This window comes from Mustela putorius, unplaced genomic scaffold (genome assembly GCF_011764305.1).
Source record: "Mustela putorius furo isolate JIRA1106 unplaced genomic scaffold, ASM1176430v1.1 tig00000196_pilon_pilon_pilon, whole genome shotgun sequence".
Classification (NCBI taxonomy): domain Eukaryota; kingdom Metazoa; phylum Chordata; class Mammalia; order Carnivora; family Mustelidae; genus Mustela; species Mustela putorius.
This window is the reverse complement of record NW_025421310.1, coordinates 5,307,251-5,332,913: the sequence shown is the minus strand read 5'-3', so window position 1 is coordinate 5,332,913 and position 25,663 is coordinate 5,307,251. Positions and strand designations below refer to the sequence as shown.

Below are 25,663 nucleotides of genomic sequence, written 5' to 3'. Positions count from 1 at the left end.
TCACATGAAACAGGTCGTGGGGCATCACATCTCCACCCCGAGGGCACCTGACTGTCCCCTCCACCATGAACCAGCAACTGCATAAACTGAGCTTGTGGATGGGAAGGCAGACTCGGGACCTTCCTATGTTGATGCCCTGACCCCCAGGGTGACTGTATTTGGGGATGGAGTCCATAAGGAGCTGACTAGAGGGAGACGAGATGCCCAGGTGGGCTCTATTGAATGGGGTGGTCCCTGCATGCTATAGCCTCACACCTCCATGGAGAAGAAATAAAATACACAGATGCTAACACACAATACGTCATTAACAAAATGTATTTACGATGACAATTGTAGTGACAGGCAGAGCCTGAAAGGAGTGGGCACGTGGGTAGGGTGCCGGGGCGGTGCCTCGAAGGAGGGAAGGGTGAATCCAGTGGAGTTTGCAGCAGTCACTATGGTGCATTGGAGGGGGCTGCAGGGTCAAGCAGGGCAGGGGTTTGCTGGGGCCCTGCTCAGGGCGATGATGCCATCCCAAAGCTTGCAGGTGTCCTTGGAACCTGGGCAGGTGGACCGTGGCAGGGGTGAGGCCGGGGTGTCGGGCTGTGCCGGATTCAGAGCATTGGTTGGGAGCAGCAGGGACGGAGCCCAAGGAGGGTCACGGGGCTCCACTAACTTTCGGGCCACAGGGCTAAGGGGCTGATGACTTGTTCCTAGTGCTCAGGATGGAGGGAGAGGGTCATGCCTGGCACAGACCTGGTGCGGTGGGTGAGGTGAACTGAGAGCCAAGGAGCTGAGGTGGAGGGAGACAGAGCTGCCTGAGACTGGATCCCGGACAAGCTGGAGGAGGCTGAAGAACCCCAGCTTTGGCCTGGATTTCAGGTCACCAAGCCCCACATGGCTCCCTTCCGATGCTGACCTAGATCTTTCCTGGCTTTCCAGGGAAGGGGAGTGGGGAAGGGGAGGCTAAGGGGAAGGGAGACATAGATACAGGTCATCTGGGACATGGGAGGGATACACAGGAGCGATGGAGGCACCATCTCAGACAGAGGGGTTCAGGACCCCTTTAGCTGTTCTGTTTCCCATCTGGTCTCCAGGGATTTCTCCGAGAGGCAGGGGAAAGGGGTCGTCAGGAGAGGACGCAATTGGGACTCAGCAGCCCATAGAGCACACACTGCTTTCGTGGGTCAGACAAGCACCCGTGCCCCGGACACAGGACCCGAGAGCCCCTTCCCCTCCCCTCTCCATCCCACTCAGCAGGTCTCGCTGGAGGAGGATCCCCAGGGACCCCAGACCCTCCCTCCTGCAGAGATGCAAAGCCAGGACATAGAGGACTGGGGCAGCCGTCCCGGCCTCATGGACAGGAACAAGGGGACATGGAAGGCCAGGCACCAGGATCCTTGTTGTGGCAGGTGATTAGTGACCGTGAAGGGCAGGCACCAGAAGAAGACAGGGACAGCCGCCGTGTGGAAGACCAGGTAGGTCCCGGCAGGGGAACACCACTGGGAGCGCCGGAAGGCCAGGCTCAGGCTGGACACTCACATTGAGGCCCAGGAGCAGGTGGAAGGCCTCCCATCCTTCCTGAAGCCAGTCACATGGGAGGTCTGTCTCCAGGTCAGCACAGACCTCAGTCCCGAGGTGCACACAGAGGGCCGGGGCACAACTCAGGGTGCTCAGGGTCACCGAGGTTCCCTGTTGGTAGCAGCGGCCCCAGGAGGGGACGTGGGCCCCCGAGAAGCTCTGGGTGGTCGTGGCCGCTGGGAGACAGAGGCCCACCATGTGAGAGAAACCAGTTACCACCTCCTGGACCACGAATGCGTGTCATGTCCCAGGGGGCCACCCCTGCAGTGTTTTCTACAGCTGGATGAACACCGAGCAGCCAAGGCTCAGGCCGTGGGCAGCCGCCAGCTGCAGGAAATAGACGGGTGGGCACAGCTCGGACGTGGAGGCAGAGAGTCCAGGCCACCACACCATTGCCCAACACCCCACACGGACCGCCAGCACCGGGAGGGGGAGGAACACCTCTGCCTACACCGGCTCCCTGTCTCATCTGCAGCCCCGAGGATGCTGGTCTGGGCCTCATGGTGGGGAACAGGGTCCCAGGAGGCAGCGGTGCCTCCCTGGTCCATGCCGGGCCAGGCGCTCCCAGAGAAACAGAGGTCTGCTCCCTTCACGGGTCTGGGTCCTGCTGAGGCCTCCACTGGTCAGTCACCTGCAGGGACCTCGGGGGCCTCTACACCCCTGAAGGGGCCACCCCGGGTCGCAAGCACCACGCACGCACCTGGGCCCTGCACCAGAGCCACCTCGACAGCCACCCCGACAGCCTCCAACAAGCCTGCCGACAGTGTTTGTTGGAGAACTGCAGGGGTGCATCAATGTATTGGGGGTGGTTGAGGTTGATAAGCTCATTATAGATTTTGGACACTAGTCCTTTATCTGATAAAACATCTAGAAATATCCTCTCTCATTCAGGAGGCTGTCCTTGTCTTGATCAACTCTTTCCCTTGCTAGGCAAAAGCTTTTAGTCTTGACGAATTCCCAATAGTTCCTGTTTGCTTTTGTATCCGTTGCATTTGGAGGCGTGTCTGAGACAAGCTGCTGAGACTGAGGTCTGAGCGGTCGCCGGCTGCGTGCTTCTCTGGGCTGTGGTTGGATTCCTGCGTCACGGGGAGGTCTTTCAGCCCTGCTGAGTCCATTTCTGGGTGTGGTGCCAGAAAGCTGTCCAGGTTCCCTCTCTGTATGTGGCTCTCCAATATTCTCAACACCAGTTACTGAAGAGACTGTGTTTCTCCATTGACTAACTAGCCTGCTGGTTGACGACGACCAGACCATAGAGTTGAGGGTCTACTTTGGGGTTCTCTATTCCGTTCCAGTGAACTCTGTCTGTTTTGTGCCGGTCCCATAAAGTCTTGATGTTGACGGCCGTGGACTAGTTCTGAAAGTCCAGAAGGATGCCAGCAGCTTCGGTATTCTTTTTCCACCTCCCTTTAGGTATTTGGGGTTTGTCCTCATTCCCGCGAAACACTCGGTTTGCTTGTTCCGGCTCTGAAAAACAGGCCAAGGTATACTGAGAGGGATTCCATTGAGTGGGGAGAATGCTCTGGGCAGTGTAGACATTTTAATGATACTATGAATTCCTAACCATGAGCACGGAATATTTTTCTCCTTCTCGGTTTCTTCCTCGATGTCTTTCACAAGTGTTCTGTCGTGTTCAGAAGAGCGATCCTTTACCTCCTTGCTTGGGTTGATTCCTCCGTATCTTCTGGGTTTGGGTGTCGTCGTAAGTGGGATGGATTCCTTCATGTCCCTTTCATCTCCTTGTTAGCCCAGAGAAAAGCAACTGACGACTGTGCATCCGACGTCGATCCTACGACTTTCTCAGTTCCCGGATGAGTTCTAGCCATCCTGGGGTGGAGACTTTTAGGTTGTCCATAGAAAGGAATTCAAGAAGAGGAACTCATCTGTGAGGAGGACGAGTTGGATGTCTTCTTTTCCAATTTGGATGTTTTGAATTTGTGTTGTTTGACTGCTGAGGGTAGGACTTGTCATGCTCTGCTGACAGCTGTGGTGAGGGTGGACATCCCTGCCGTACTCCTGACTTGAAGGGAAAAGATCTCAGCTTCTCCCTGTTGAGAGTGTTACTCGAGTGGGGTCTCCTAGATGGCTTTTTGGACATTGAGGTATGTTCCCTCTCTCCCTCCACTGTGGAGAGTTTTTATCAAGAATGGAGGCTGTCCTTGGTCCCAGACTCTCTGTGCATCTATTAAGATGCTAATGGCTTGGGTCCTTTCTCTAGTGAAAGTGGGGCATGGCATTGGTGGATTTGCAGGAGGGAACGTGGGTGGTGGGTGCGGGGTGGGCAGTAGACCTGAAGACTCTTGAGATCTCAAAACTTTCAGTGCGAAGCTAAAGAGGTCCCAGAAACGCAAACAGAGAATGTTGGGAATGCAGTCCCTCGTCCTGGGATGGTCAAAACTTGGTATTCGGACAGAAGGGGAGGACAATTCTCTTGCAGAGCGCAGATGAATGGGCACGACCGTTGAATCACTGAGTGGCACTCCTGAAACGCATGTACCATGACGTGTTGACAACACCGCATTAGACACAGACGACCATGGGCTTCCTGTAGAAATCCTCGTGGGTCCATGAAAGGCCATGATTCTCCCATTCAAAGGAGGCGGCACCTCTGCAGACATGAGAGCTATTCCTCCCATGGTCTGCAATGTGTATTGAAAACCACTGATTTCTTAGTTATTTGAGAGAGAGAGAGAGAGAGCTGAGGCGGAAGGAGGGCAGAGGGAGAGGGAGAGAGACCCTGACGCGGACTCCCAGCAGCATCCAGGACCCAACACAGGGTCCATCTCTCCACCAGGCAGATCATGTCCTGAGCCAATATCTAGAGGGGGACCATCACCCGACCAAGCCCCCCAGGCACCCCTCCAATGTGCTCGAGGACAGAATGCACGCTGGCAACCCATGGGTTGGGAGCACATTCGTAAACCTGTCAACGAAGCAGGGGGTTGCCCCAAGGGCCCCCGCATAGGAGCTCAGGATGGTGTGAGGGTGCCAAACCTTCCCTTCCCACCATGCGTGGTACCAAGACCCTCTCGGAGAGTGAGAGCTGCAGGGGGAAGGGCTCAGTGCAGACAGAACCCCGCTGACCCGCACGGATGACATGGGATCCACCGTGGACGGAATGGTGGCGCCTCAGGGTTCCGCCGTTGCCTGGCGCACACTGTGCTCTGTGTCTGCCGGCAGCTGGAGACGCTCGCGCTCTCTGTTCCCGGCTCTACCACGCATTCACTGACGCGCTCCCCCCTGAACCCCGTGTAGACCACAGGCGCAGCTCCCACAGCAACAGGTCACAGGTGAGTGTGAGCTGCTCCCTTCAGGCCCCTGTGGGGCCTACAGGCTCAGGCGGAGCAGCACGGGCCTCCAGGGCTGTGGCCGAGACTCCCGGACCCCAAGCGCAGACCTTGAGCCGGCGAGGGCAGCCTTTCCACATCCCCCTGGAGGGTGGGCTGCCCTCGCTGCCGCCCAGGTCCCAGCCTCCTGGGCAGGGAGCCCGCATGCCCCTCCACTCCAGGGAGAACAGAGTCCCTCCTGCTCTCCCCTCAACCCCTCTTCAGGCAATTCCCAAAACCCAGGCTGCCAGCTGGGGAGCCCGTTCAGACTCATGCTGGCATGTGTTCATGTGGGGACAGCCTGCTCACGGGTTTTTCCATGTTGTCCCATGAGCTTGTCACATCTCAGAGTCACATTCGATCCCCCCTAAGCCCACAGGGACACTCACTGGCCGGCCATTCCATCCAGCCTCCAGCTGTCGGACCCGGGCTCGGGGACGCCACCCCAAGCATCAGGTCAGAAATCCCCGGAGAAACCCGGACCCCCGTTTGCTCCTGGGTATGGGGTGAAGGGACCGTGCTCTCACTGTGACCACGTGCTGGGGACGGTGGCTGGGAAGGGAGTCTGGAGGTGGGAGTGCACAGGGGAGGCAGTGCTCGCGTGGGATCCGTTGACCCACCACGGCCCATGGAGCCCCAGGGTTCTCTCCACTCTGGGCTCAGACAGACTGAGGATCTGCCTGCTGGAAGCACATGCCTTGGTTCCCTGGCGGTTCTCATGCAGGGTCCCCTTGGGATGTGTTTGGTTGGCAGCACCATGAACCAGGACCTGGAGACGCTGATGGCCTTGGAACGGGCCCACATCCTAGCCAATTACACCCAGGTGAGGCCCAGAGGGGACCCATCGACTTGCCGGACCCTCATTGCAGGGATGGGGCCTGAGCCAAGGATGGGCCCCTTCAGCCCAGACAAGGACCAGAGTCTTCGGGAACAAGTGCGACGTGGGGGAGGGTCCCGGGCATTGGGAAGCAGCTGAGGGTCCCTTGGGGATCCTAGGTGTCCATCCTTGATGAGTTCGAGGCAGGGATCATAGGTGGCAGGAGCTTAGGAGGCCCAAGCTGGGATCCCAGACAGCGGGTGCTCAGGAGATCCATGTGGCGTCCTAGACGTGTAGGAGCAGGTCTGGTCCAAAGGGAGACTTCAGCAGCGAGAGCATGTATGGCCCAGGCAGGGACCAGAGCCGCCGTCCCGTAGAGGAGACCAAAGCGGGGCATCACTGAAGGACGCAGGCACGCTGTCAGCCTGCTCCTGAGCCGACAGGGCCTGCCTCTCATGCTGCCCCTTTTCAGAGGGTCCTGGACTCCCTGAGGATCAGGGGCGAGGGGAGCCATTCTGCTCCCTCCTTTCCCCCTGCCCCGAGCTCGCACGGGACCCCCACCAAGGACCCTCTCTGTTTCAGGCACGCCCAGCAGGGTCTCCAGGGGACGCCCGGGAAAGTGCTGACCTCTCGCTGTGCAGGCTCACGGACCATCATGGCTTCCTGCAGTGAGTCCCGGGGCCCTCCTCCGTCCAGCTCAGGGGCAGAATGCATTGACAGGAACTTCTCTCTGTGGAGGCAGGACCCATGTCCCTAGCTCAGGGTCTCGTTGCCTGCATCCCTCTGAGGGCCCAAATCTGCTCTGGCTGGAGCTCGGTGACCCGGGAGGCAGACCATTATTGTGGCAGGAATGGAGCTGGGACATGGGCTGGGCCCCTGGGCACCCCAATGAGAGGCATCCATGCCTGTTCCAGGGAGGCCCAGGGCCTGCCCTCTGCATTCTGTCTGTGCATCCAGTCAGTTCAGCTGGGACTATCGAGGGTGAGGGGCTCTGGGACAGTGGCGTCCTTTCCGTGGGAGGGTGGTGTGGTCTGGGGTGGGGGCTGAGGGGTACCCTCGGTCACACCCCCAGGCCAGGCCCGCCACAGCTCCTGAAGGCTTCTGGGGGATGGCACGATGATGCCAGGGACAAGGCCAGGTGAGGGAGGGGTGATGGGGCAGTGGAGGGAGGGGCCGACCCACAAGGGCGAGGGGCACAGAGAGGGACAGGAGGCTGTCCTAGAGGGAGGAACCAGGGCAGGGGTCGGCACAGTGGCCTTACCCTGAGGGATGGAAGCTGTTAGGCCGAGGGGCCCCACGAGACCTCACCGTGCCCGGAGACTCCACGTTTGGTCGCCATGCTACTCACAGGTCCCAGACCCTGCTCGCCGCCAAGTGCACAGTGGCCGTGGAGATCGGTGGGAGGGTGGGCTCATGCCCATGGCTCTGACAAGACAAGGGGCCAGAGCGGCAGAAGTGACCAGCAAGAGGGGTGGAGTCGGGACAGCAGGGTGATGGACACTGGGGGAGTGGCAGGATAGACACTGGACCCGTGAGCACGTGGTGTCCTCAGACTGATGGTCACAGGGGACACCCAGGCAGGAGTGACTAGGAGTGGCCCATCCCACTTTAGGAGTAGGTCCCTCTGGGGGACAACTGAGGGACACCTGCCCAGCCCACCTGGCAGCAACCACCTTCTCATGCCCCAGGCGGGATGCTGCAGCCCCCACCTGAGCCACAGGCAGCTGGCAGCCCGAGCCCTCCCTAGAGTCAGGCCTCCCCTCCCGGGTCTTTGGGGCTCTGGGGTGGGGGGCATGGTGCTCAGGACTCTGCTTCTCTTGCCTTCCAGGGAGAAGGAGCTGCCCGCCCTCAGCCCCCGAGAGGCCAAGGTATGAGGCTCTCCTGGGTCATGTGCAGGAAACGGTGGGTGGACGTGGGGCCGGCGACAGCAGACCCAGTCCCCAAAGCTGTTCCTAGGGCTAGGACACCAAAACCCCTGTCCCAGGAATCCACACGTGGCCAGGAACCCGCCTGAGCCCCGGAGACGGGGTCCGCGGGACGGCCCTTTGCCTCTCAATCCCCTCTGAGTCTGTTCCCAGCACAGTCCCGGCCCCCAGGTCTTCTGGACGCTGCATATGGGCCGGTATCCAGCTCTGCGTGGCTTATCCGCTGCCCCCCTTCTCCTGTTCCAGCAACATCGCCAGGAGACCCGCAGGGCCGACAAGTGGGTGAAAATGCTAGGCAACTGGGACCACTACGGGCCCAGCGAGAAGGTGGGTGCTGTGGGCCCGCAGGTGGCATCTGTCCCAAGGGGGTGGGGGTAAAGTCCCCTGCCTCCCGGGGACCCCGACCCCACCGGAGTGCCCCTGTCTGGCGGGAGTCTACTGGCAGAGCCCCAGCCTCTCTAGTTCTAAGCCGGCAGCAGAGGAAGCGCCGGGTCAGGGTCCAGTGCCCTCCTCCTCATGGGAGACGGGGCCCAGCTCCAAGTAGACCCAGCCTCTCGGGGACGCCACGGAGCCAAAGTCAAAAGCTTTCGGATGCCTCTTGCTCCCAGGCCTGGCGGGGCGGGCCTGGTTCTGGGTCCAGGCACTACCTTCTCGCCTGCAGATGCGTCGGCGCCTTTATAAAGGGGTCCCTCCCCAGGTGAGGGGTCAGGTGTGGGCCCTGCTGCTCGATATTCCAAAGGTCAAGTCCACCCACCAGGGGCTGTATGAGGTAAGCCCTTGTACCCTCAGCAGAGCGGTGGCCCTGGGAGGAGGCCTGGGCAGGAGCCACGGACACCCTGTGGGGAGAGGCTAGTCAGGGCCCTGGCTGGAGCTCCATCCTGGAGGACAGGGTTCGGTGCGGGGAGGGTAAGACCCACACACTGACCCTTGGTAGTGCCCTCGGCCCCCAGGCCTACCCACAAGATCCCTGATACAGGCATCCTGGGCACGGTGAGCTCCTGGGTTGGGGGCGCCTCAGAGAACACGGAAGGAAGGAGGTGTCCTCAGGACACGGCCCAAGGCGGCAGGGGACGCTCTCTGCTTCGGGGGCTGTTGGTGGCAGTTGGGGATCTGTGTGCTGATACTGGCTCCTCCTCCCCGGTTCTGCCCTCAGAAAATGAAGGAGCGGGCCCAACTATCCTGCAAAGACATCAAACAAATCGACCTGGACGTGAACCGGACCTTCCGGAACCACATCATGTTCCAGGACCGCTATGGCGTCAGGTGAGGCTGGGGGACAAGCAGGCCTCTGGGGTACGGGAGCTCCTCGGGGGGTCCGGCGCGACCCAGGGGGCTTTTGGGTGCAGGACACAGGGTCGCTGAGGAGAGGGAGAGGAATGGCAGCAAATGTGGTCTCGGGCACATGGTGAACTTGGGAGGGAGGACCTAGGGGTCCCTACCTGCACCCCGGGGCTGCTGCGATGGGGAGGGCATGGAGCCAGGGCCTGGCGGGGATCCATGAGAGCGGAACCCCAAGGTTGGCGTGGAGCACGTAGGAGGGGTGCCGAGCCAGAGTGTGGGGTCGTGGCAGGGGGCACTACGGGGAGCTGGGGGACTGGCAGCACAGACTCGGCCGGGCGAGGACACACATGGGGCACACGCTCAAGGGGACAGGCCGCTGGGTGTGTTTCTGCGTGGACTGGCATTGCACTTTCAACAGTGGACAGTGTAAAGATACCCATGACCGTGAACCCACAAATGCCACCCGGCCCCGCCTGGGTCCCGGATCACAACCCTCATCCCCCTCCGCAAGTGTCCCCCCCAAGCCTGGCTGAAGACCGGGGGTCCTCTGGGGCTGCACTCTGCTCCGGGCAGGGGTTAGGGTTGGGGTTGGTCAGACAAAGCCACCCACCCTGTTCTCCCCGTCCCCAGGCAGCAAGCCCTGTTCCACGTCCTCCTGGCCTATTCGGTCTACAACCCCGTGAGTGTCCCTGCCGCCAGCCCTCTTGTCCCGCAGGTGCCCTTTGTCTCCAGGATGCCTGAGCAGGCGGGACTCCTAGTTGGGACTCCACATCCCATGGCCCAAGAGACGCAAGCGAGGGGCCCTACACCCTAGGACTGGGGCCGGGCTGGGGTGCAGACCTCAGTGCGGGGGAGGGAAGGCCCCTGAGTCCCTGAGCGCTGGGTGCCTGGGGGCTCTGGCCTGCACCGCTGTGGTACTAACGATCGGGGCTGGGTCCTGAAGAGCCCGTGGGAGGATCGGGACCTGGGTGGGGAGGGCGGTTCCCTTGTCATGACCTTCCCCCAGCGAGGTGGCCCCATTCCATGGGGTCTGGCTCTTGCAGGAGGTGGGCTACTGTCAGGGGATGAGCGACATTGTGGGACTCCTCCTGATGTTCCTGGGTGAGGAAGACGCCTTCTGGGCCCTTGCCCAGCTGATGAGCTTGGAGACCCATGCCATGCACGGTAGGGGGCCTGCAGAGCACCTGGGCGGGACCTGCAACTCAGGACTTCCTCCCTGCAGGGCGGCAGAGCAGTGGGGTGGCTGGGACCCCCCGCCAGCCCGCCTCCCCACTGGCAAAGGGCACGGCCTCCTCAGGCGATTGTAGCCATGATCACTGGCCCCAGCGTTTGCAGACCGTTCTCGCCTTCCCTCGGGGCCTTCAGCACCCTGCCTGGGAGCCGCCTTGCCCGCCGGGTCCCCCGGCAGCCTAGGCCAGACGAAGACCTGACGGTGGCATGTTCCGCTCCCTGGACCCTCAGTCCAACACCCAAGACCAGGATTTGGGCCTGCACAACACCATCACCCTCCCTGTGGGAGTCTCATTCTGCCCCTCAGGGCTGCTAACCCCCTTGCCCCTGCTGTGACCACCGCAGGAAGTGTGCTGGGTCCGACGGCCCTGGTGCAAAGCCGGGCTACACACTCAGCTCGGTCTCTGGGAGGAGGAGGGTCCTCTGGCCCAGCCACCAGGCCTGGACGGCTCTGCGGCGGTTGTGGAACAGCGGGCGCAGCCAGGGCTGGGAGGGCTATGGCCACACACTCCAGTCAGGGCTTAGGAGCGGAGCCCCCTGGCAGAGTCACCCCCCACCTGGTGGGGGACAAGACTCTGATGGTGGGGGTGCCTGGGGCCTTCTCAGGGTTCTTCGCTCCGGGATTCCCAAAGCTGGCCCGTTTCCAGCGGCATCATGACATCATCATGGAGAAGGAGCTCAAAGGCCTGAAGAAACACCTGGTGAGTAGACGCTCCCCGGAGGCCCAGCATCACCGCCCGGGGCAGGGGTATGGGACCTGCAGAACCCTGCCCATGCTGCCCAGGGCCCAGTGTCCTGCTCTGTCTCCTGCTGGGACCAGGGCGCCCTCGGGGCTGAGCGGGGACGCGGGGTGTGTCCACCTGGCTGCGGGTGTGGCGTGCGGCCGCCGGCTGGGCCCCGAGCGCCTTGTGTCATTCTGCCAGGACGAGCAAGGGCTGAGCGCGGGGCTGTACACCACCAAGTGGTTTCTACAATGTTTCATCGGCCGGGTAAGACCCTCAGGCAGACCTGGTCCCTGACCTGCTCCTGGCCCTGGGCCCAGGGGAAGCCCGAGCTCAGCCTCACTCTCCAGACAAGCCAGGCCCAACACCGAACACCCTGAGCCTGAGGCTCACGGTCCAGACCCATCCTGCAGACTCGAACGGGGCCCCTGGAGGAGGTTCCGGGGACCGGCGCTGTCCGTCTCCGCCTCCCCAGGAAGGCCAGGTCAGCCTGGGAGCAGACGGGCCCTCGGCCCATTCTGCGGCCAACCTGCAGTCCTGTCGGGGTGTGTGGGCACCGAGAGTGGGACAGAGTCTGTGGCCCGCATTTCTGGGTGTCGTACTGGCTAGTCCCTTCCCGCCCAAGGTCATCTGGAGCCCATCTCCCCAGGAGGAGGACACCCACGGGACGGGTTGCAGATCCCCGTCCGTCGCAGCCAGGGAGATGGGATGGCAGGGGCAGGGCAGACAGGGGCCTTCACACAGGCAGAGAACCCCTGGGCCTAACTGAGGCTACTCCCCCCACACCCGCTCACCCGCAGACCCCAATCGGGCTCACCCTGAAGCTCTGGGACGCCTACATCCTGGACGGAGAGCGCGTCCTCACAGCTATGGCCTACACTGTCCTCAGGCTACACCGCAGTAAGGGACCCCGCGGGAGCCCAGGGGTGTCTGATGCAGGTTTCGGGGGCCGGGGAGATGGCCCACTCCTCCCAGGAGCGAAGAGCAGGCTGGCCTTGGTGGAGGGACATTGGCTGGCCAGTGGCTTGGGGGCTGCCCTGCAGAGGAGCAGGGGCCACGGGGCCTCTCCTGCGAGGCTCTGCCCGTGGTGCTCCTGGGAACAGCGGGACGCCCAACCGCCGTCCCCGGGCAGGATCCTGGGATGGTGGGGAGGCACCCCTCTGCTCTGACTCACACCCATTGCCCAGAACACCTCCTGAAGCTGCCCCTGGAAGGGCTGCAGGGCTTCCTTCAAGACACCCTGGCCCAGCCCTGGGCCCTGGAGGATGAGGCCGTCCTCAGACACCTTCGGGCCTCCATGGCCCATCTCCGCCGGAGGAAGTGCGACCTGCCCCCGCCAGGTGGGCTCCGGTCCCCGGACCCTCCCGCCTCACCCTCCTGGGGCAGCTCACAGTGGACCCAGTCCCCGGGGGGCCTCCTCTGTGTCTCTGTCCCTCTGTTCTTCTGCTCCAACCTCGGGGAACCCAGGCCCGGCCTGTGCATCGGGGTGCTCCCTGTGGGGGCAGGGCATGCGCGGCCTGGATTAGCTGTGATGGGCAGGCCGGGGTGGACACCCAGGGAGCCGGGAGCACAGCCTGGGGGCACAACCTGCTGGGCACGAGCAGCCTACTGGAGACGCTGACCCAGTCTGCCTCTTTGCAGCCGGCCCTGAGGAGCTCCCCAAGATGCCCCTGGGCCAGGAGCACGGGTCCCCAGCCCTGACGGCCCTCTTCCTCTCTCCTACCCTGGAGTCGCTTTCCAGAGCAGACGGGCTGGCCTCCCTAGTCCCAGCCACACACACTGAGCAGCCGGGACCCCTTCCACGCCAGGCTGTGATCAAGGCCGAGCAGCCGCTGCGGGAGGGAAGGTCGACGCAGCCCTTGGCTGCACCCCTGCGGCCGGGACCCCCTGGCACCCCGGTTCTGGCGCAGCTGCCCCAGCAGCGATGCAGTTCCCTTCCCAACCTCCCAGGACACCAGGGGGGGGTGTGTAGGGGGCCTGTGGACATGGCCTTGAGGCCACAACCATGGGCCCCTTTTCCTTCAGCCACTGCCAGGGCCACACCTGTGGCCACACCCCAGACCAGTCCCCAAAATGTGTCTGGGTCTCCTGGGATGAGGACACCCCAGCCCAGGAAGGAGGACGCTGTAGGGCACGAGACACCCTTCCTGCCCTGGGGCCTCCGCAGCTCCTGCCCCTGTGTGCGCTTGGACCGGCCCAGCCGAGACACCTGCGGGCCAGTGCAGAGCCCGCAGCCCCAGGGCCCTGCACATGCCTGGGCCCCTCTGACCGCCTCCTGGATGCGCAACGTCCATTCCCCAAGGCCTCTGGAGAAGAGCTTGGGGCCTGAGAGGCTCTGGGCAGCCAGCACGGTGCCCTGCCTCCTCACTCTGGACTTTTTAGAAGATCGCACCCCCGCCAGGAGGTACAAGTCACTGACCTAGAGGGACCTCCGTTGGCCTGACCCCATGCCCGGGGGAACAAAAACGACACAAGCTCCCCACCCCCACAATGACCAGAAGGAGAACTGAGCGGTCCAAGGCCTCATGGCCTTGGGCAGTCCTGAGTTCTGACAAAAGCTAGTGAAGTCCACGAGAACACACTGTGTCCGCGTGGGGACTGGCCGTGCCCCACGGGTGCACGACTCCCACCACAGGTCACCCCAGCCTGAGCGCAGTAGGGAAGAGTGGTGGGCTCCGCCCTCCCCTCCCCCACAGGAGGAGGCAAGGGCCACCAGAGCCCAGGACTCCAGCGATCACCTGCCAGCCTCGGGGCAGTGGCCGAGGCCAGGCAGACGTGTCGGGACCCTGTCCGGGAAGCCCGACGCTGCATCCCAGCTCAGGTCAGCATCCTAGGACCTGCCTCTCAAGACCCCAATCTCGGGAAACGTCCTGACACCTGCAGTCAGCACCAGTGGAAGCGACAAGTGGGAGACCCTAGTGCCCAGGCCTCCGTGCGATTTCCTCCTGCCCCTGAAGGAGAAGCAGGTCTCCATCCCCAGGAGAAGACTGGCACCCTTGCTTCCTAGCCTCTCTTGACTGCTGACATTCAATAAAGTGTTGACGTGGTCAAACACAAAGCCGGCCTGAATTGTGGAGCCCAGACTCTCTGTGAGACGCGCCGGACAGACACCCAGACAGAAGAGGGTGGCTAGGCCCAGGCCGCCTCCCCAGTACCCGCAGGGCTCCCCGCAGAGGGGCCTCCAGGCAGACAATGCTGAGGGACCCGGGGCCCTTCCCACCTCGGCCTGACGCCAGCGTCCAGACCCTGAAATAATGGACTGCGACCCAGCCTATGCCCAAAGGGCCAGGGACAGGGCTGGCAGCAGAGTGACTGCAAGGTGCCGCCGGCCTCAGGTCACCACAGTCTGTGCAAAGCTCGTCCTTCTTCCCTCTGCCCACCCGGGCCCCCACACAAGGGACGCCTCCATAGGAGGGGCAGCCGGAGCCAACCCTTCACAGAAGTGGCCAAAGGGACACTTGTCTGCGTGGCTGAGGACTGTCCTCGGGGCTCAGGGCCCACTCCCCAAGGCCATAATGAATATTCGTCATCTGTCGTCCACCACTCTGTGTGTCTCTGTGTAGTGGCTGCTTCCCCAGGAGGGTGACCCAAACCTTCATCGTTGGGGAGTCTGAGCCCGTCCTGACCCGTGACGGCGGGGTCTCCAACCATGCTATGTGCCACTGCCGAGTCCACGTTCCTCCTTATCGCAGACCACATCATCTTCCACACAATGCGGACCCCATGCCCGTAGCTCTGTCCACCTCACGAACATACCCTCCCCGCTGTCCTTTGCAGACACCCCCCTCGTAGGGCTATGCTGGGACGGCCGTTCATGCTATGCTCCGACCAACATGGCAGCCCACCCATAAGGTACCCACGTCCTCCCCCTCCACGCTGTGGCCCAGGGAACTGCCTTCAAGTCTTTAAGAGTGAATTACCCTAAAGCCTTCTTTGATGTGGAGGTCTGAGCCGCCTGATCCTAATGCTTGGACCCCGTGGGCCTGCTCTTGCCCAACCCCTAAGCAACTCATTGGCTGAGGACAGACTTCTGCCTGCCTGGCTGACATTAGGACTCAGGGAGTCTAGCAAACCCCAGGTCCGGGTAGGCCCCTCAGAAGACACACATGGGCACAGATAGGGTCCATTGTGGTCTCGTGAGACAGGCACCGTCGCCCAGACTCGTCCAGTGCAAGTGCTCCATATCCTTCCTGCACCCTCGGGATCATGGGGTCGGCTCACCCTGCTTATCCAGTCCCGAGACCGCCACCTCATTCAGGGAGAACCGCTGGGTTATGACCGTGTGGACACTCACGTGACCTCTCCATCTAGGTTGTCCAGCTTGAGAGCAGAGGCCAGCAGAACCTGGACAGGGTGGACTGATGCCACTCCTGCACAGAGGGTCCCTCCCGTGAGGCTGCCGTGTGCTACACGGGCCTCACTGGGGACCGTGGGTGGGGGCCCGGCCACCTGGGCTAGAAGACCACGCCAGCCTCTTGTTTCCTATCTCACGGGAGAGGGATCTCTCATTTCGAGTGCCTTCAAGAAAGGCTCCATTAAAGAGAATGTGGTTTCTGGGAGCAGACTCTACATATGTGGTGGGACAAAGAGCCTCCCTTGTCCATCCCCTCCAAGTCCCTCTCAGTTCCACGAATCCTCTCTCTGGGCCCTAGGCCCCAGGGGACCACAGCTTCCCTGCTGCAGAGTGAAGCTGAAATGGGGTGGGCCTCACACACAGTGCCCCGAGTGCTGGGGAGGGGCCAATGAGGGGTCTCTGCTGCTCTCCCTGCCCAAAAGCCTTCCCTAAGAAAAGAAACTTGTACACAAGCAGAGGAATTTATTGGTTAACATGGAGGATAGTACAGGGCTTTGATTGGCTTCAGGTCTGGCTGGATCCAGAGGATGCCCCTGTCCTTAGAACTTGGGCCTCTCCTCCCTAGTCCTGCTCAGCTCCTCTGCCTCTGCTGGCTCCCTTCATGACCACATCAGGGCCCTATGGTCTCTGCCTTGCCAAGTCCCCGTTTTGAATCCAGCAGGAAATCAGTGCCTGTGTCTTCTTGCTGGGTCATAACGCCCATCCCTGAACCAGTTAGCTGCAGCCCAGGGGCCCCCCACAGAGGACCAGGAGGTGTTTGAGAGGCAGGAAGAGGGATGGTGAGTCCCCAAGCAACACACAGACCTCCCGCACACCATGGTCCAGGCACTGGCTCTGGGCGAGCTCCACCATCCTGTCCCAGGAGGACTCTCCTCAGGGGTGAGTCACAGGCTCTGAGCCGGCAAAGCCTGCACTCCACCTTCCCCTCAAATTCCCACAGTCACAGCAAGGCCCCCACAACATGAATCGGGTTGTGGCCAAGATGTGGGCCCAACCAGAGGGAGGGACATGCTTCTCTCCTTATCCAAAGACTGCCCGCATAAGAAGGAGTTTTTCCAGCACCAATATCAGCCACAGCAACTTCTTTCAAGATATGTCTCCAAAGGCAAAGGAAACAAAAGGAAGCAAAATAAACTTTTGGGACTTCATCAAAATGAAAAGCATCTGCACAGCAAAGGAAACCGTCAACAAAACAAAGAGGCAACCCACGGAATGGGAGAAGATATTTGCAAATGACAGTACAGACAAAAGGTTGATATCCAGGATCTATAATGAACTCCTCAAACTCAACACACACGAAACAGGCAAACACATCAAAATAATGGGCAGAAGATATGAACAGACACTTCTCCAATCAAGACATACAAATGGCTATCAGACACATGAAAAAATGTTCATCATCACTAGCCCTCAGGGAGATTCAAATTAAAACCACATTGAGATATCACCTGACACCAGTTAGAATGGCCAAAATTAGCAAGACAGGAAACAACATGTGTTGGAGAGGATGCGGAGAAAGGGGAACCCTCTTCCACTGTTGGTGGGAATGCAAGTTGGTGCAGCCTCTTTGGAGAACAGTGTGGAGATTCCTCAAGAGATTAAAATAGAACTTCCCTATGACCCTGCAATTGCACTCCTGGGTATTGACCCCAAAGATACAGATGTCGTGAAAAGAAAGGCCATCTGTACCGCAATGTTTATAGCAGCAATGGCCACGATCACCAATCTATGGAAAGAACCAAGATGCCCTTCAATGGATGAATGGATAAGGAAGATGTGGTCTATATACACGATGGAGTATTATGCCTCCATCAGAAAGGATGAATACCCAACTTTTGTAGCAAGACGGACGGGACTGGAAGAGATTATGCTGAGTGAAATAAGTCAAGCAGAGAGAGTCAATTATCATATGGTTTCACTTATTTGTGGAGTATAACAAATAGCATGGAGGACAAGGGGTGTTAGAGAGCAGAAGGGAGTTGGGGGAAATTGGAAGGGGAGGTGAATCATGAGAGACGATGAACTCTGTAAAACAATCTGAGGAGTTTGAAGTGGCCGTGGGTGGGAGGTTGGGGTACCAGGTGGTGGGTATTATTGAGGGCACGGATTGCATGGAGCACTGGGTGTGGTGAAAAAAAATGAATACAGTTTTTCTGAAAATAAATAAATTAATTTAAAGAAAAATAAAAAATTAAAAAAAAAAAGGAGTTTTTCCTGATGGACAAACGGACAAGCCAGATGACGATTCAGTTTCCCACAACCCACAAGGGGCCATGACCGCCATGATGGACGGGAAGAGCAGGTGGATAACAGTGTCCACGTGCAGAGCCATCCCTGTGATGTCATTGCTGGAATCGTTTCGGCACAGGTGGTGCTGGGAGGACTGAGCTCAGCAGGGTACTGCTGTGCTCCCCTCATGGTGGGTTCTGGGCATTCCAGGTCAGGCAAAGACAGAAATGCAGAGTCTCTGGCTGAAAACCAGGTGCCTCGCTCCTCCTGGCTCCCTCTGTCTGCCTCCGCCTTCCCCTCCCTCTAGTGGACCCCCTCCCACAGCCCCACCCACCAATGTCCTCAGTGAGACGTCTGCTGTTCTTCTTGGTTCTTGGCGGTAGCAGAAGAGGAGACTTTATCTCATTCTCTCCTCCCCACCCACCTGGGCCTGGCCCCGTGAGCATCTGCGTGGCTCACTCCTTTCTGTCTCCCACAAACTGATTTGCTGCTTGTCCCCTCTGGGTCAGGCTCTGAGCTGAATGCAAAGGTGGTGGGAGTTGGGGAGACCCAGTCTCTGCCCTCTAGCAACCTCCGGTTTCCACAGCTTATGGGATCATAGGGTCGAGCTCTGGGACTCAGCAGAAAGAAAGGGCCACCACTTGAGTAAAAGACATAGAAGGTATGGGGGCACCTGGGTGCTTCAGTGGGTGAAGCTTCTGCTTCAGCTCAGGTGATGGTCTCGGGGTCCTGGGATCGAACCCCACGTTGAGCTCTCTGCTCAGCAGTGCGCCTGCTTCCCCCCACCCTGCCTTCCTCTCTGCCTACTTGTGATTTCTCTCCGTCAAATGAGTAAATAAAATCTTTAAAAAAGGATGAGGTAAAAACAGGAGTTGTTAGGAGAAGGGAGGCATGAAACACAGAAAGCACCCGAGGAAGGGTCTGGGGTGTGGGGAGCAAGTCGCCCCCAAGGGCTGAGCTCGGAGTGTGGCCGGACCGGGAAGAGCAGTGCGGGATACCAGGGAAGGACAGCGGGCAGTGTCAGTGTGGGCAGGGTCATCTGGTCTACCTCCTTCCTTGGGTCCTGTACTGAGCCACCTGAGCTGAGTGGCAGCCTGCGTGCACTGGTGCCACTGCGGGAGCCGTGCCCCAGCCCCTGGGGGGTTTCCTGCACGGCCTCTGCTTCAGCACCACCCACGTGACCATGACCCCAAACACAGCCGGCCCCCCTGAGGTACTCTGGGGGCCCTTGGGGCTGTGAATTTGAGCGTCCCAGGAGCTGCAGTACACAGAAGACCGGCTATTGCCAAGATGCTCGAGTCCTAATCCCCGGAATCTGTGACTATATTAGGTTGGCAAGAGGGAATGAAGGTTGCGTATCAGCTGGGCATGAAAGAGGGAGGTGGTCCTGGATTACCCAAGTGGGCCCTCCATGGAACCATGGGGTCCTTGTAAGGACGAGGCTTCGAAGGACCGGATCATGGCAACTGAGGTTCGAGTCATGTATTGTTGCCTCTGATGACGTTGGACTCCAGGAGACCGGGGATGCTGGGGGCCTCCAGAAGCTATTATAATGCAAGGGAACACTTTCGCCCCTAGAGCCTCCAGAAAGAACACAGGCCTCCCGGGGAACGTAGTCTAGTGAGACCTCGCACAGATCGGGGGCCTCCAGGACCACAAGGTGACAACAAAGTGACAAATGGGAATTGTTTGAGGCAGCTAAATCTGCTGGGAATTCTCGACGGGGCGTGGGGTCCTCGCCATGACTGTCCTGCTACTGGAAGGCTTGGGCTTCTGCCTTTGGACGCCATAATTCTTAGCTTTCCCTCTCTCGATTCCCAGCATTTCTTAGTTTGTCCCTTGGACTTCTTCAGCCCCTCTTCTTTCTTCTTCCCTGGAGGAAGACACCTCCATGGCCAGTGTCTTCCAGGACACTCTCCTTGGCATTCTGTTCTTTTCTCTTTAATCCATGTCCCTGTGTTCTGACCTCATCTGGTCCCAGAGCTTCTGGTTCATTCCTCCGTCCCCAAAGGAGACGCCGTTTGCCCCCAACCTACTTATCAGAATGCCTAATGGTATCACCAAGAAGAAGACGCCCATCCCCGCCCAAACATGTGCTCCTCACGGCTCGGCTGTTGCAGCCAAAAGCGGCCACAGATGACACATTATGAGTGAATACCTCACTCACTAAAGCTGATATTTGAATTTCATGTAATTTTCACTGTCACACGTTATTATTTTTTTTTAAATGTCTAGCCATTTAACAATTTCTGTTCTACAGAAATCAGGCAGGATTTGGTGGACTGCCAAAAGAAGTCCACGTGACAGCTGCTGCCCATGGAGTACATCAGGCATTTTCCCAAGCACACAGAGATCAGAACGTCCAGGGACAAGCTTTGCTGAAGGGAGATGGATCACAGGACGCGGCGAGTCCAGACCTGGGGCCAGAGGCAGGCAACAGGGTGTCAGGGCTCCTGAAGGCATCTGTCCCCGGCTCCTGCTCCCGTGACTATATCATTAGATGTCAGCTATCCCTGGGCCATCGGCCGACATTTTTAAACTCTATTTTTATTTGAGAGAGAGAGCATGAGTAAGAGGGGCAGAGGGAGATGGAGAGAGGATGTCAGCAGACGCCAGGGTGAGCGTGAATCTCAAAGCAGCGCTGGACTCCACAACCCTGCGATCATGAGCTGAGCTTAAACCATGAGTCAGAGCACCCCCAGGCTGAGCCCCCCAGGCACCCCCAATGTGTTGGGAAGACAGCGGTCACGGAGGCCGCATGCATGTGACCTGAGTCTCCTGCAGCTCAAGAGAGGCATGCCACTCTACATCCCAAGTCTGGTCCTGCCCTCCGTGGAGACAACCTTGAACACTGGGACCCTGGCTGAGCCTCGCCCGCCCCACTCACACTGCCCTGTGGGGCTCAACGAGGACGCCTCAGACATTCGTCTGCAGGACACCATGAAATTGTCCAGAGCAAAGCCTGGTTCGGAGATTTCAAGCCCAAACCCTGAGGGCTCCAGTATTGCCCAGGAACCAAATGATCAGTCTGGACAGGCTAATGCTTCCACCCACAGCACAACGGGCCTTGCAACGGGGAGGGTTAAGATGGACGACCGGGTCAGGCATCCCCTTAGCAGAGGGGATGCTCTGCTCCACTCAAATATGTAGAGAATTTTCTGTCCCCATAAAGAGGGCACCAAGCAGCAGAGGCTGATCTGGCCCAAGACCAAGGTGGGAGGAGGTCCGAAGCCCAAGGTCAGGACTAGGGAGACCGGTGCTCGAGTCCACACACCTTGTGTCCCCCATGAGACCCACCCCAGTGAGCCCACGGTCTCAGGGAAGCTTCATCGTGGGTCGTGCCTCTGTTGGCCTCACAGTAAAGATCGGGAGACCTGAAGCCCAGCCTGGGAGAGTCCGTGGGCCACTGCTCGTGCCCCAAACCTCAGTCCTGACTGGGAAATGAAAGAATCACTAAAAAATTCTTGGAAACAAATGGATGTTCAAGCCGGGAGCCAGACCCCAGGTACGCCCTGTGGTGGACTTGGGTAAGGACCTCCTGAGGAGTGAGCTGCCTGGTGCAGGCAGGCCTGGGGCTGTGGAGTGAGTAGGACAAGCTGCCCCTTTTGTGAGAACCTGGGCAGACAGCGGGAAGAAGGAAGAGCTTTGTACAGACTGGTGACCTGAGGCCACCGGCACCCGGCTGACACTCTGTTCCTACTCCTCTCCTGGCCCTTTGGGCACAGGCTCGGTCTCAGTCCATCATTTCAGGGACTGGACGCTGGCGTCTGGCCGAGATGGGAAGGGCCCCGGGTCCCTCAGCGTTGTCTACCTGGAGGCCCCTCTGGGGGGAGCCCTGCGTGGACGGGGGAGGCGGCCTGGGCCGAGCCCCCCTGTTCTGTCTGGGTGTCTGTCTGGCGTGTCTTGCAGACAGTCTCCGCACCACAGGACAGGCCGGCTTTGTGTTGAACCACGACAACACTTTATTGAATATCAGCAGTCAACGGGGGCTCAGAACCAAGAGTGCGAGTCTTCCCCTGGGGACGGACACCAGCTTCTCCTTCAGAGGAAGGCGGAAGTCCCACGGAGGTCTGAGCACTAGCGTCCCCCACTTGGCACCTGTGCTGACTGGGGGTGTGGGCATGTTTTGGGAGTTTGGGGCCCTGAGAAGCAGGTGCTGAGGCCGGTGGACCTGAGCCAGGGTCCAGCGTCCGGGTTCCCGGACAGGGTCCTGACACGTCTGCCTGGCCACGGCCATAGCCCCAGGGCTGCAAGGGGACCGCTGGAGACAATGCTCTGAAGGCTCCTGCCTCCTGGGGTGTGGAAGGGGAGGGCGGGGCCCACCGGCCTGTCCCTGCTGTCCCCAGGCTGGGGTGACCTGTTATCCCTAGCGCTGCCCTCGGTGGGAGTTGTGGATCCATGGGGCACACCCAGGATGCAGGCAGACACACAGAGTTCTTCGAGCACTTGACCAGCTTTGGGTCAGAACTCAGGACTGTCCAAGGCCAGGGGGCCTGGGATCCCTCAATGTTCCTTTTGGGCGTGGTGGGGCTTGTGTCGGTCTGCTCCCTGGGGCGATCTGGCAATGCTGTGAGTCAGAGCAGAGGGGCGCCTCCCCACAGTCCGGGATCCTGCCAAGAGACAGCAGTTAGACGTCCCGCTATTCCCAGGAGCACCATAGGAAGAGCCGGGCAGGGGAGGCCCCACGCCCGCTGCTCCTCTGCAGTGGGGCCTAAAGCCACCAGCAGGCCTGTGACCCTCCACCAAGGTCTGCCTGCTCCTCGCTCCTGGGAGCGGGGGCCGTCTCCCCAACCCCCACACCTGCATGGGGCACCCCTGGGCTCCCACGCGGTCCCTAACTGCGGTGCAGCCTAAGGACGGTGTAGGCCATAGCTGTGAGGACGCGCACTCTGTCCAGCATGTAGGCATCCCACAGCTTCAGGGTGAGCGCAAAGGGGGTCTGCGGGGAGAGCGGGTATGGGAGCAGCCGCCTCAGGGTGGCCCAAGGGGGCTTCACAGGTGAAGGCCTCCCCTCTGCCCAGCCACTGACGCCCCCCTGACTGTGTTGGGTGTTTCCCTGTAGCCAGCTGAGTGGGTGACCGGGCTGTGCAGCAGGCCTGGCGGACCCAGCACACTTCTTGCAAGAAGTGGGAGATGCCACCACACGGGCTTCGTCAGGCCATAGGCTGCCAGAAGGACCCGGCGGGAAAGGTGGCAGCCAAACAGGAGGTTCAATGTCCCTTGGGAATAGGACAACAATCTGCAAACGATGCTACCAAAGGCCATGGTTACAGATGCCCTGAAGAGGCCGTGCCCTTTGCCGGTAGGGAGGCGGGCTGGCTGGGGGTCCCAGCCTGCCCCTCTGCTGCGGCCGCCCTGCTGGGAGGGAGTGCTGAGTTCCAGGTCCCGCCTAGGTGCCCTGCAGGTCCCCTACGATGCATGGGGTGGGTCTCCAAGTTCATCAGCTGTGCCAAGGCCCAGAAGGTGTCTTCCTCACGCAGGTACACCAGCAGTATTTCCACAATGTCACTGATAGACGTCCACCACCTGCAAGAGGCAGAACCCATGGAATGGGCACTGGTTGCTGGGGAGAGGTCAGGTCAATGGGAACCGCCCTCCCCACGCCGGTCCCGATCCACCCACGGGCTCTTCAGGACCCAGCCCCAAGTGTTAGCACCACAGTGGTGCAGGCCAGAGCCCCCCAGCACCCAGCCCTCGGGGACTTAAGGCCCGTCCCGCCTCGCACTGAAGTCTGCATCCCAGTCCGGGCTCAATCCTAGGGTCCTGGGCCCCTCCTCTGTGTGTCTGGGAATATGGGAAACAGAGTCCCAACTAGGAGTCCTGCCTGCTCAGGTATCCTGGAGACAAAGGGCACCCTCAGGGCAGGAGGGCAAGGGCAGGGACTCTCACGGGGTTGTAGACCGAATAGGCCAGGAGGACGTGGAACAGGGCTTGCTGCCTGGGACGGGGAGAGCAGGGTGGCTGGCTCTTGTCTGACCAAGCCACATGGGAGCCCCCCGAGGAGCAGAGTGCAGCCCCAGGGAACTCGCGGGCTTCAGCAAGGCTCAGGGCGTGATAACTTGCGGCGGGGGATGCAGGTGGTGAGCACGGGACCCTGGGCGGGGCCGGGTGGCATTTGGGGGCTCATGGTCCTGGCTATCTTTACAAACAGTGTCCACTGTTGAAAATACAATGCCAGTCCATGCAGAAACACACCCAGCGGGCTGTCCCCTTGAGCGTGTATCCCTCGTTCATCCATGTGTGTCCTGGCCCGACCGAGTCTGTGGTGCCAGGCCCCCAGCTCCCCGTAGTGCCCCCTGCCACGACCCCACACTCTGGCTCGGCTCCCCTTGTACCAGCTCCACGCCTTCTTTACGGCTTCTGCTCACATGGCTTCCCTGAGAAGCCCTGGCCCAGCGCTCTCCCCATCACGGCAGCCCTGGAGGGGAAGGTAGTGACCCCTGGGTCCTCTCGACCATGTTCACCATGCGGCTGGACCATGTTTGCTGCCATTCCTCCTCTCTTCTCAGTGACCCCGCATCCCCCACCCAGGAGTCCCCTGGGTCACGCCTTACCCCCTGGAGCTCCTGTGTCCCCAGAGCCCTGCTTGTCCCCAAGCCTCACCTGATGCCATAGCGGTCCCCAAACATGACTTGGTTCCGGTAGGTCCGGTTCACGTCCAGGTCAATTTCCCTGATGTCCTTGGAGGAGAGCTGGGCCTGCTCCTTCATTTTCAGGGGGCAGAATCGGGAAGGAGAAACCAGCCTCAGGGCACGGAACCCCAACTGCCGCCAATTGCCCCCAAAGCAGGGACTGTCCCGAGCCGCCCCGTGACTTGTCCTGAGGACACGTCCTTCCGTCCCTGGTTTCTGAGGTGAGGCCCCCCACAGGAGCCCATCCAGCCTGGGACACCTGCGTCAGGGATCATACTCGGCAACCCTGGAAGCCCAGGACAGTCCCGAGGGTCAGCCCGCGTGTCTTCAACTCCTCCGCACCAAGCCAGTCCTCCAGGGCCTGAGGATCGCCTCTCCCCACGGGGTGCGCTCAGCTCCTGCCCAGACGTGGCGAGGGCCACGTCTCCATGAGGGCACAAGGACTTAGCTCGTAGAGCCCCTGTTGGGTGGAATTCACCTTCTCAATATGGAGCAGGAAGGAGGGCCCACCCCTGACCCCTCACCTGGCGAGGGACCCAGCTGCCTGTGGCTCGGGGGGGACAGCCGAAACCCGTCTGTGGGTAGGTGAGAAGGTGCTTGCTACCAGGTGGGCTAGCCTGGGGTCCCTCAGCGGTCCTCCAGGAGGGACCTGCTCCTAATGTGAGATGTGCCGCTCCTAGACCTATCAGTGCCACCTGGTTGTCCCCTGTGACCATCAGTCTGAGGACACCATGGGCTAACGGGACCTGCGTACCCAGTGTCTAGCCTGCCTCTCCCTCACTGTGTGCATCACCCTGCTGTCCCCTGACTCCACCCCTCTTGCTGGTCACTTTGGCCGCTTGGCCGATTGTCTTGTCAGACCCACGAACACGACCCCACCCTCCCACTGATCTCCACGGCCACAGGTCAGTGGGCAGCAAGCAGTGCCTGGAGACACAGAAGCAACACTGTAACCACTAACGGAGTCTCCAGCTACGGTAGGTCTCGCGGGGCCCCTCGGCCTAACAACCTCCTTCCCTGTAGCAAGGCCACTGTTCGGTCCCATACTCTAATGCCCCCCTTCCATGACAGCCTCCTGTCCCTCTTCCTGCTCCCGCACAGGTCTGTCAGCCCCTGCCTCTGCTGCCCATCACCCCTCCCTGACTTTGCATGGCTCCTGCATTTTCTGGGGGCAGAACCGGGGAGGAGGAGCCAGCATCAGGGCACGGAACCCCAACTGCCACCAACTGCCCCCAAAGCAGGGACTGTCCCTAGCCGCCCCGTGACTTGTCCTGAGGACACGTCCTTCCGTCCCTGGTTTCTGAGGTGAGGCCCCCCACAGGAGCCCATCCTGCCTGGGACACCTGCGTCAGGGATCATACTCGGCAGCCCTGGAAGCCCAGGACAGTCCCGAGGGTCAGACCGCGTGTCTTCAACTCCTCCACACCAAACCCAGTCCTCCGGGGCCTGAGGCTCGCCTCTCCCCACGGGGTGCCCTCAGCTCCTGCCCAGGCCTTCTCCGAGGGCCACGTCTCCATGAGGGCGCAAGGACTTAGCTCGTAGAGCCCCTGTTGGGTGGACTTCACCTTCTCAATATGGAGCAGGAAGGCC

At 60.4% G+C, this 25,663-nt stretch overlaps 1 protein-coding gene and 1 long non-coding RNA gene across 4 annotated transcripts; one reads left to right on the top strand and one right to left on the bottom strand.

Moving 5' to 3' along the window:
- Positions 1 to 4,737: 4,737 nt before the first annotated feature.
- On the top strand, positions 4,738 to 13,916 carry LOC123391279 (USP6 N-terminal-like protein). Its single transcript, XM_045077463.1, has 15 exons — positions 4,738 to 4,847; positions 5,256 to 5,339; positions 5,637 to 5,706; positions 6,283 to 6,368; positions 7,529 to 7,568; positions 7,872 to 7,952; positions 8,287 to 8,394; positions 8,779 to 8,888; positions 9,537 to 9,585; positions 9,950 to 10,070; positions 10,743 to 10,837; positions 11,060 to 11,125; positions 11,659 to 11,758; positions 12,046 to 12,198; positions 12,500 to 13,916. Exons 3-15 carry the CDS (start codon positions 5,641 to 5,643, stop codon positions 13,279 to 13,281), a joined length of 1,857 nt encoding a protein of 618 aa, XP_044933398.1. The 5' UTR covers positions 4,738 to 4,847; positions 5,256 to 5,339; positions 5,637 to 5,640; the 3' UTR covers positions 13,282 to 13,916.
- A 7,517-nt stretch (positions 13,917 to 21,433) lies between these two features.
- LOC101679963 lies at positions 21,434 to 25,259 on the bottom strand. Of its 3 annotated transcripts, XR_006605792.1 has the most exons (4): positions 24,351 to 25,259; positions 24,045 to 24,145; positions 22,697 to 22,967; positions 21,434 to 22,051 (listed from the first exon to the last, which is right to left on the bottom strand). It is a non-coding gene; the product is annotated as an uncharacterized LOC101679963 (long non-coding RNA). The 3 variants fall into 3 exon arrangements; XR_001176999.2 differs by having other exon boundaries at positions 21,434 to 22,967; XR_001177000.2 differs by having other exon boundaries at positions 21,434 to 22,967; positions 24,416 to 25,259.
- Positions 25,260 to 25,663: the final 404 nt, after the last annotated feature.